Here is a 10,962-nt window from a genome sequence, read left to right on the forward strand (position 1 = left end):
ACAGTTTTAGAATGAGGAAAGAATCGGGCAAGAAAAACTTGCTTCATTTGATGCCATGAAGTGATAGAACCAAATTCCAATGAATGAAACCAAGAACTAGCTCTACCCCCTAAGGAAAAAGGAAAGTAGTGCAGCCTTACGACCTCTTGGTTTGCATTCACGGTTCCACCGAGTCTTAAAAAGGTTGAAATATGAAAATTCGGATCCTCGCTGGGTGATCCGAAAAATTGATTTTGCTGCACTAAGTGAACAAGTGCAGGTTCTATTTCGAAATTGTCCTCAACCGTTGGGTACACAATAGCATCATATGACTCATTTGAAGATGGGATTGCGTACTCTTTGAGATAGCGTTCCTTAGCCATATCGTTATTATCTTCCCAAGAAGTTAAAGGCAAAAGAAGAAATAGAAAAAGAAAGAAATAAAGAGATAAAAAATAAAATAAAATAAAGGAAAAGTTTTTTTTTTCAAGTCGATCCTTAAAAAAAATTAATCAAATTGCAATAACTCCCCGGCAACGGCGCCAAAAACTTGATAGGCCAAACCGCAAGTGCACGGTCTATCGAAGTAATAGTAGTAAAAGAGAGTATCGTTCCGCTAGGGAGTTATGAATTTAATTAACTTTTAATAATGATTAGATGAAGGTTTCAAAGGTTAAAAAGTTTGGATTTTTAATTAAAAGAAACAACAATAATAAAATAAAAGAGTCTTGGAATTATTGGTTTATCCTAATGACAAGTCATTCACTAGCCAAGACTTTAACTTCTAATTTCATGTTTTACACCTAATTTCTAAAGACCGGTTTCCCTTTAGCCCCTCACCTTTCCGATAAAAGTCCGGTGAGAGTTTACCCCTAGTAACCAAGGCTATTTCGCTGACTTGATTACTAGAAGAAGCTTAAAGACTATTTCGCTGCCTTTGCAATTATTGTCTAGATTCACTTGTTCCAATATCGAAGCTCTTGCTTTCGCTTTATGAATTGATATTTGGGATGATGGATTAACAATTATCAAACCCTCCACTTTCGCTTCTACAGTTTGATAATGGTTAATTCATGTTAAAGTGGTGAATTTAGATTAGAAATTAAAGTTACATGAAATTAGGGTTAAGGCATTGGTTCGATTAGGATTACGTCATTAGACTTATCCAATAATCCCAAGAAGAGTCTACTCACTAACGTTCATTGTAGACATAGAGAAGAAGGAGAAGAAGAAGAATATAAATTAAAGTTAAAGTGAACTTTTATTCCAAGAACAAAAGATGATGTTTATGATGGAGAGCTACTCTATTTATAGCTTTACAATTGACTTAAAATCTAAGCAACCATAAGGGCTAATCAAGTAAAACTACAACAGAGTAACTTGGGCCCGAAGAAAAAGCAGCAAAAGAGTCTTCGGGGGGTGGCACGGACGTGCCACATGTTGGCACGGGCCGTGCCAAGGTTGACTTGTGGGAGACATATTTTTGTCTCCGTATCTTCGTATTTTTGCACCGTATTTGCTCCAGACCTCTTTCTTTTGCTCCAAGACACCTTCCATCATATATTTGTTCTGAAATAAAATAAAATGCAATTTAAAGTAAAAGATTCAAAAAGGAAATAAATTTGCAATAAAATAATATCAAATCTAAATAAAACTAAACTAAATAATGCATTAAAATAGACTAAATTATGACTCATCAATGGGTCAATCTAAAATTAGTTTGAAGGAATCGGCCAGCGTTCGACGAAAGACACATAAATCAATCGATGATTATCCGAACAGGTTTCGTCTTCTCAAGGCCGGATGTTTTACTTCGGTGCCGTAACATGAATTGGTCGAAATGGCCGCCGGTGACCTTGACTATTCCGTTCGAAAGCAATTGGACACTCAATATCTTAGGGATATGGACCAATCACAGACAGAGTCCGACAAAGTTGAAAGACTTAAGGCCGAGAAAGCTCGGACGAACAAATTCCCTAAAAGGGAAAAAGTCGCCTATGTAGATGCAGGAGACAAGTGACCCCGAGTTCGATTGGGGGTCGAGATACTCGTCGAAGAGAATGAGATTAATTTGGCATAATTAAAAGATGGGCCACCTTACACATGCAAATTGTTAAGGCCATCGAACGGGAAAAATCCCGAAGAACCTAAAAATGACAAATACCCTCCTAAAACATATACTTTCGATGTTTCTAAATGTGAGGAGATTTTTGATCTTTTAGTTGTAGATGGCATAATTTTAGTGCCAAAAAACATGAAACTGCCTCCTTTAGAACATAGGAAGAAACGAGGATTTTGTAAATTCCATGGGTTCTTCGGCCATAACTTATCTCGTTGTACTCGTTTCGGGGACTCTGTGCAAAATGCTCTCGATGAGGGAAGGCTGAAATTTGGAGACAAAGCCAAACAGCCAACGCAAGTAGATGCGGAGACCCTTTGAAGAAAACTAACTCAATGTACGCCGAAGTGGTTGCCACAAACATGGTAGATATCTCGCAGAAATGTGGCACTTTGAATCCCTTCCCCCGGCGCCCGAATCGAAAGAAAATCTACAACCGGCAAGAAGATGGTTACCGAAGACCACCAATGCGAAAACGCAATGGTTGCGAAGACCAATTTGATGATATAATGAAGGTGGCATATCCTAAGGCTGAAGAAGATTTAATTGATTTTCTCAACAGATGCAAAATTTCCAATGCACATGCCATGCTTTGCCCAAGGTGCATCCCGGTTTTTGATAAAGAAGCCGCGAAATCCGTCGAGGGATTGCGACCCCAAGCCAAGCGTAAAGGAGGATGGGTTGATAACCGACCAAAATCTCGGTTTTAACAAACTAGGCGTTCCTTATAAGATGAAAACCTCGCAGAAAAATCCAGGCAAGAATCATAGGAGGACTTTCAATCCTTCTTCGAAGGCTCCTACAGATACTTGGGTCTTTTACGGGGGCAAGAAATCTGGTTACTTTGCCCCACCAACGAAATGGGTGAAGACAAGGCCACAACGTCGCATCGAAGGAGGCATCGAATTCCAACAAATATGCCTACGGCAACAATTACAAGGGTAAGAACCTCATGACAAAAACGCAATGGCGAATGTATCCATGCCGTAAAAAGGCAAGTGTTTTGAAAGACGTCACTAATGATGAGAAAAGGGAAGAGAAACAGAAACCGTTTTCGAAATGGTCAAAAGACCAGCCACATATTTTCCCCTTTGCCAACTTTGAAGAAATATCTTCCGAAGGAGGATGAGGAAATGACTTCAAATTTCTCCGAATCCGACCCAAGTCTCGACATAGTATGCAACGTTGTGCTCGGTGCCGCCGATTGAATATGACGTACCCTCTCGAGGTAAATGAAGTGGAAAGCGATTTCATCGAAGAAATGGCCATTCACAAACCATTCGAAAGGCCTGATATCTCGATGATGCATCACCTTAAACCTTTATTTATCCAAGCCAAGATAAATGGCGTGGGAGTGAATAAAGTGTTGGTGGATGGTGGTGCCACCGTTAATTTGATACCCCAATCCTTCTTAGGGAAAATCGGACTTGTTGATTCTGGTTTAAAACCACAAAACATAGTCCTCACTAATTATGAAGGGACAACCGGCAATTCCCTTGGGGCCGTCGAAGTCGATTTGATAGTTGGAAGTGTGAAAAGAACAACTACGTTCATGGTAGTCCCATCTAAGGCTAACTTCAATGTGTTGTTAGGCAGGGAATAAATTCATGGTGTGGGGGTAGTGCCTTCTACTATGCATCAAAGGATTGCTATTTGGAGAGAAGATGGTCCAGGTAGAGAACATCGAGGTCGATCAAAGTTATTTCTGGCTGAAGTGAACACCATCACCAAGAAGAACTTCGATAAACAACTTGCAAACATTTCTCCAAATCCTTTCTTTGGGTCCCGGATATGTAGTTTCAAAAGATGAAATGTGTACCATGAAACCGCATCCAGATGGTTTTGTGTGGGAAAGAGAACTTGTTGATCACGAACGTAATGGTGAATCATAAAGAAACTCCCCTAGGAGAGGAAAACATGCGCGAGAGCAAGAGCCGGGTGTCCGGCATACGGGAAGGTTACCGACGACCTCACTCCAGGGATCGACGAAGTATGCGGCCTCACCAACCGGGTGGGATATCGAAAAGTGATCCATGATTAAGCCCAGCTTTTAGGATAAAATTGAAGGGATTTTAAGAGGGGTTTTTCAAAATTTAATCCTCTTTGCGGAAGAAATCCCATTGAAACGGATCTTGATTAAATCATTAATCACAAATCAAACAGAACACATGCTTAAACACTTTAGGATTCATGTGTTTACCTCTTAAAGCGCGGAGAACCTTTGTAGCGAGAATAGTTTCGATCACGAGCAAAGCAATGTAGCCATGCCTCTACTCAGTCCACACGAACAGAACTCCTCCGATGACCGGTGCTAGCCAATTCCAACGGAGATTCAAAGAGAGTAGGGTTTAGAGAGTGGCTAGGTTTCTAACTTTTAGAATTAGGTTAAGTGTTTCAACAAAAAGTTAGTAATGCTTCAAAGCACAAGGGTTCTATTTATAGAATCACTTGTGTGGTCGGCAAGACAACACTTAAGTACACCGTACATTACGGTGCACCATATTTCATTTAAACACACCGGACCTTACGGTGGACTTTGTTTCTTTATTTTTCGTAAAGTAAATAATAAAATCATATTTAATTATTTAATTACTAATAAGTCTTACTTATTATTTTATAAATAAGTCTCGCTTATTATTTTATAAATAAGTCTTACTTATTTATTTCTCTCATCTATCCGTCCTTTGTGTGTGACCCTATAGGTTCTCATAACGTTGACAATAATATTAAATCACATATTTAATATTATAAACGATGTGAGCGGTATCTAGCAACACATCACTGCTACCCAAGTGACGAGAATGTCATGTGATACTGACGAAACCTTTATGTGATAATGATCATGTGTATAATTACCCTTTTGTCCTCATGTCTATATTGAACACAAGGCATAGACCGTGTCATCCTTGTCTAGTTCAATATTGGGCCCGTAGACATTTCTCCTGTTATGTAGGAGGGGAAAATTCCATCTAGGTCACTCATGTCCCTCGGCATGATTCATGGAGTACCCATCAACCAACTTTATAGTTATCCCGTTACGGACAACGTTTGAATGGTGACAAAGCACTCGACTTCAACATCTAGGGTACATAGTGGTTTCAGGTCGAAGGGTGGAATACACCATTATCACTATGAGAATATCTTATGACACTTTTCATAACTTTTACTATGTAGTATTCTCATGGCGGGTCAATCCAATATAAATATTACTCCTAATATTTATATCTATGTGAAGACTCGATAACTCTTTATCCATGATCCTTGTGAGATGTGATCATCAAGGCCTACCCACATAATAGTCTCTATGCTTTAATGATATCTCACTTCTCAATAAAGCTTGACTACGGATAATTTAAGAATAGTTTCCTTATGTTTAACGGGGTCTCACAATTAAGTTATACTTAATGTTCCATTAAACAGGACTAACTATTCTAGGGACTTTATTACTTTTGAAACAAAACAAAATCAATAAAGAACTGCCTTATTTTATATATTCACAATATATATTTATATCAATATCATGATACAAAGCCAAACCCAATCAATATAGATTGGCTATTAGGGCTTACTCCAACAAAAATCATGGCCTACGTGGCCGAAACCCAATTAAATACGGCCAAAGAGGCCGAAATCTTGCGTAAAGAGGTGATCGAAACTTTGGTAGAAGAAACTACCGATGACCTCATTGATGATCGTAAATTAGATTGTATATATGATAACGAACCTTTGGGTTTTGAAGAAGATCCTATGGGCTCTACTATTAAAATGAAGGCGCAAGATCCTCTCGAAGAAGTGGATTTGGGAGATAGCTCCGTCAAAAGACCAACCTATGTTAGCGCCAAAATTCCCAAAGAGTTCAAAGATCGAATTGTGGAGCTCCTAAAGGAATACAAAGATTGTTTTGCTTGGGATTAAAATGAAATGCCCGGTTTAAATCGGAAAGTGGTGGAGTTGAAGCTGCCAATTCCACCATATAAAAAGCCAAAGATGAAGCTGCATTCCTAGAAGGTTCGCGCCTACAGATTTTGCCAAAATTAAAGAAGAGATCGAAAGACTCTTGAAATGCGGTTTTATTAGACAGGCCAAGTATGTAGATTGGCTAGCAAATGTAGTGCCTGTTAAAATGAAAAATGGAACTATAAGAGTCCGTATTGACTTTAGAGATTTAAATCTCGCTACTCCCAAATATGAGTATCCCATGCCCGTGGCGTAAATGCTAGTAGACTCAAGCAGCGGGCTTTGAGTATCTAAGTATGCTTGATGGTTATTCAGGCTATAATCAAATTTTTATTGCTGAAGAGGATATCTCTAAAACGGCGTTTCGATGCCCGGGGGCATTGGGTTGTTACGGATGGCTAGTTGTAACACCCCAAAATTGCTATTAATATTTATAAGTATGAGTATATATGAATAACATAATATTTGTGTGATTAACTTTCTTTCTATGTGTGTATGTTTGGTGTGAACATTTTATATGCGTTTCCTTACTAATTAATTAGATTATGATACAAAACTAATTTTCTATAAATAAATTTCTTTAGAATATAAGTTTTTGAACCAATATAATCATTAGTATAATAATACGATGGTTATCAATGGTTTTATTATATATAAATATTGATGATTTATGCTGCCAATAAAAAATAGAAAAAAATAAAATAAAACGTGAGCCAAAGGAGTGAAGTGGTTGTCACGCTTCACCCAAATTCTATATTCCTTCGTGTATATATATACATATATGGATCCCTAGCATATGAAAACCTAATTCCTTTTCTTCTTGTACCGTCGCTTCTTTTCACTCAATTATCAACATAGTCAATACCCAAATTCCAGTACAATTGCCTACCTATTGTCCTTAAATTACGAGAGACAATTTGCAAGTCGACATATATTTTCTCCCTAGTTCAGATTTCCCCACGACGCCGTATTTCGTTGACTATATGATCCTGTCCGCAAGCTATTTAAATTATTGGTTGTGCACTGCTACTTTCGGTGGTTGCTGAGTTCTTTCGCGGTTGCTGAGTTCTAATTATTTTCCTTGTGACACAAGGGATCGTCAAACCAGGTATGGGGTGAGAGAGAAGAGTTCGAGATCATGAGTGTAAATTAATTGGGATGAACGGGAAAGCCGTATTTCCCAAAGTTCATTCGGGGCTCACCGCGACGGTTGTAGCCCTTTGAGAGAATAATTAATTAATGTGCAAATTTAGATGTGGGAGGTTAAAAGAAGAATTAGAAACATTATTAAGGTGTTGCTTGATTTAAATTATGTGAATATGTGGTATTTGAAGCCATTGATAAATTTGTGAGTGTTTATGCTTGATTTGCTGCAACTATTTAGATTGATGACTTATTTAATGATTGATATAGATGTGATGTTATGTATTAGAAGTTGGAATTGTAGTGGTGCCGTATGCCTAGTATAAATAATAGTTTATTTTTTTTAAGTGATTTTATAGAGATAATAATTGAAATTATTCTTACTATCTCTGAATGTGTTTGAAATAAGATTTATTCTCCTTATAGATTTGTCTTGGATACCATAGTGCTAAATGTATTATTTTAAGATGTGTAAATGAAATATATTATTTGACTATGTGATATTTGAAGATGTATATGATTTAAAGATGTGATATTTAAGAAGTATAGTTGATGTATTATTTGACTAAGTGTAATTTGTGAATTATTTGATGATGTGAAAATGATGTGTTAATTGATGATGTATAACTGAAGTGCTATTTAATGATGTGTATTTGATAATGATGCTATTTAAAGATGTGTTATATAATGAAGTGCTATTTGGAAGATGTGTGATTTAAATATGTGTTATTTATGATGCTTATATTGACGCGATGTTTAAGATGTTGATGTTTGTCGTTTGATGCTGTTGACCATTAATGTCATAAAGTTGTAAGTGTCGGTCTAAGTTGTGAAGTCGTAAGAAGTCGTCCAATTTATTGGAATCATATAAGTTGTTTAAGAAGTTCAAGATGTCTAAGTTGTAGGAGTTGAGTCCCTTGCATACTCATTAAAGTTGGGGGCTTTAGGCCCGGCAGCCTTTGTGCTCATTAAAGTTGGGGGCTTTATGCCCGGCAGCCTTTGTGCTCATTAAAGTTGGGGGCTTTAGGCCCGGCAGCCTTTGTGCTCATTAAAGTTGGGGGCTTTAGGCCCGGCAGCCTTTGTGCTCATTAAAGTTGGGGGCTTTAGGCCCGGCAGCCTTTGTGCTCACACGTTGAAGAGTCTATTATGCTCATTTTTGTAGTTGATTGGTACCACATGCATTTGCATATCAAGAAGTTTCACGATGATTTAAGTTGTTAAGTTGTTAAGAGTGCATTGTCAAGTTGAGTCGTGTTGTCGAGTCAAGTTGTTAAGTTGTGATGTTTTAACGAATTACTTTGTGATGTCTATTAATGTAATTGTGTGAGACGATGAAGGTGATTATTTGTTGATGTTCTTATGAAGATGGTTATTGGTGACTACATGTGTTGTGACTAGTTGGAATTGAATTGTGACATTGTGTTTGTGAAGTTTTTTTTTGGTTCTTAAGTTGTAATGATATTTTCTACTAATATAGATTGAGATGATATAGTATATTCTTCAAGGTTATGAATATTATGTTGTGATGTGAAACGACTTTGACTTAATTGCTTACGTGTTCTTCTCATTTTTTTATACTATTACATGTTCTCGAAACTCACCCCTTCGCTGTTTGTGTTTGCCGGCTTGGCCTGCGGTTGCGAAACCGTAGTTATATAGGTTATGAGTCTTGGAGTCAAGTGCATGCCTTTCGTGAGGACTTGTCTTGTGTCGTCGGTTATCTTGGGGAAAAGCACCGCTCCGATAGTGACACGGGAAAAGGGATATGCTTACTTATTTAATTTTGTGCAAGAAAACCATTGTCTATGATGTAAAATGAAATATTTTCAAAAGAAAAAGATTCGATGTTATTATTACTATAATTTTTAATGAAGTGAAATATGAATTATGTTTGTTATGAGTCAATGTGATATCCTAAATTTTGTGGAAGAATTCCTATATCATTAGAGAAGTTTTTATTTGACACTTTCCGCTGCGAATCAAACTCTATTTTTAATTAAATAATAGCAATAATTATTAATTGGGATTTAGGGTGTCACACTAGTGATGCCATTTGGTTTAAAAAATGCTGGTGCTACATACCAAAGAGCAATGAATTCGATGTTTCATGACTTCATCAAAGATTTCATGCAGATCTACATCGATGATATTGTAGTAAAGTCATCATCCGAGGATGGGCACTTAGATCACTTACGCCGGTCATTCGAAATAATGAGGCAATATGGATTAAAAATGAATCCATTAAAATGTGCATTTGGTGTTTGTGCAGGTGATTTTCTAGGTTTTGTTGTCCATAAAAAGGGAATCGAGATTAATCAAAACAAAACCAAGGCAATAATGGAGACTAAAGCCCCTTCAACCAAGAAAAAGTTGCAGTCTTTGTTAGGAAAAATTAACTTTCTCAGAAGGTTCATATCAAACCTAAGTGGCAAAACACAAGCATTTGCACCATTGCTTCGTACCGAAGAAAGAAGATGCATTCAAATGGGAACCAGAGCACCGTAAGGCTTTCGACGAGATCAAGTCTTACTTGATGAACCCTCCTATTTTGTCACCTCTTTTAAAAGATAGGAAAATTAAATTGTATATAGCAACATCTGAAAGTACTATGGGAAGTATGCTATCACAAGAGAATGAAAATGGCGTAGAAAGAGCCATTTATTATCTTAGTAGGGTATTAAATGATCTTTGAAACAAGATATCACCCCAGTGAAAAATTATGTCTTTGTTTGTATTTTTCATGTACAAAACTTAAGCATTATATAAAGCCTTTTGATGTTTGTGTTTACTCTCATTTTGATATAATTAAACATATGTTGTCAAAACCTATTTTGCATAGCAGAGTGGGGAAATGGGCCTTAGCACTTACGGAATATTCATTGACGTATCAATCTTTGAAATCCGTTAAAGGCCAAATTGTGGCTGATTTTATTGCTGATCATTCGGTGGAAGAACCGTTGCCCGGGGGAATCGAAAATCGTTGTTGGAGCTTATATTTCGATGGGTCCAGTCATAAAAATGGCATCGGGATCGGGATTGTAATTATTTCACCGTACAACACTATAACTAAGTATAAATTTTGAATTAACCAATTTTGTTCGAATAATGAGGATAAATATGAAGCCTTAATTACCAGGTTTGGAGATCTTACTCGAACTCGGGGGCAAAGAATATCGAAATAAAAGGAGACTCGGAATTAGTGTTGAGACAATTGACCAATGAATACAAATGTGTCAAGGAAAGTCTAATTTTGTACCTCACCACAAAGCAAAACTCAAATGCTTTGTTCATGTTGAAATAAAACACATTCCCCGAATGGAGAACCAAGAAGCAAATGATCTTGCTCAAGCGGCTTATGGGTACAAAGTTTCGAAAGATCAAGAGTAGGAGCCAATCGAGATCAGGAATAAGCGCGGTTCGAAAGAGTCTCTCCCTAAGAAATTGTCAACACCAAAATTTGGGGGCATGGAGGCATCTCACGGACATACACAAGGTACAAACTTAGTCGAAATTTTGGTTGTTAACAATTCAACCGATAATGATTGGCGAAAGCCCATTGTTAATTATCTGGAAAATCCCGATGGTACAACTTGTCGAAAAATAAAATATAAGGCCTTGAGCTACGTAATTGTGGGGAACGAATTGTTCAAAAAGACTCCGAAGGAGTTTTACTTAAATGTCTCTGAGAAATCGAGGCATATTTGGATGTTTACAATACTCATAGCGGAGCATGTGGCACACACCAAGCAGTGCCATAAGATGAA

At 37.3% G+C, this 10,962-nt stretch overlaps 1 protein-coding gene and 1 long non-coding RNA gene across 2 annotated transcripts; both read left to right on the forward strand.

Moving 5' to 3' along the window:
• Window positions 1-3,308: 3,308 nt before the first annotated feature.
• LOC146922490 (uncharacterized) lies at window positions 3,309-3,701 on the forward strand. Its single transcript, XM_085711541.1, has one exon. The coding sequence runs from the start codon at window positions 3,309-3,311 to the stop codon at window positions 3,699-3,701; it is 393 nt and encodes a 130-aa protein (XP_085567667.1).
• Window positions 3,702-6,809: 3,108 nt separating this feature from the next.
• LOC146922491 (uncharacterized) lies at window positions 6,810-9,103 on the forward strand. Its single transcript, XR_015012483.1, has 2 exons — window positions 6,810-7,163; window positions 8,850-9,103. It is a non-coding gene; the product is annotated as an uncharacterized LOC146922491 (long non-coding RNA).
• Window positions 9,104-10,962: the final 1,859 nt, after the last annotated feature.

The sequence above is a fragment of the Medicago sativa genome, chromosome 5 (genome assembly GCF_051527215.1).
Source record: "Medicago sativa cultivar Bolivia chromosome 5, Bolivia_mono, whole genome shotgun sequence".
In the NCBI taxonomy this organism is placed as follows: Eukaryota; Viridiplantae; Streptophyta; class Magnoliopsida; order Fabales; family Fabaceae; genus Medicago; species Medicago sativa.

What these genes read in the sequence shown, in the direction of transcription:
- LOC146922490 (XM_085711541.1), top strand. Translation starts at nt 3,309, where the DNA reads ATGACGTACCCTCTCGAGGTAAATGAAGTGGAAAGCGATTTCATCGAA.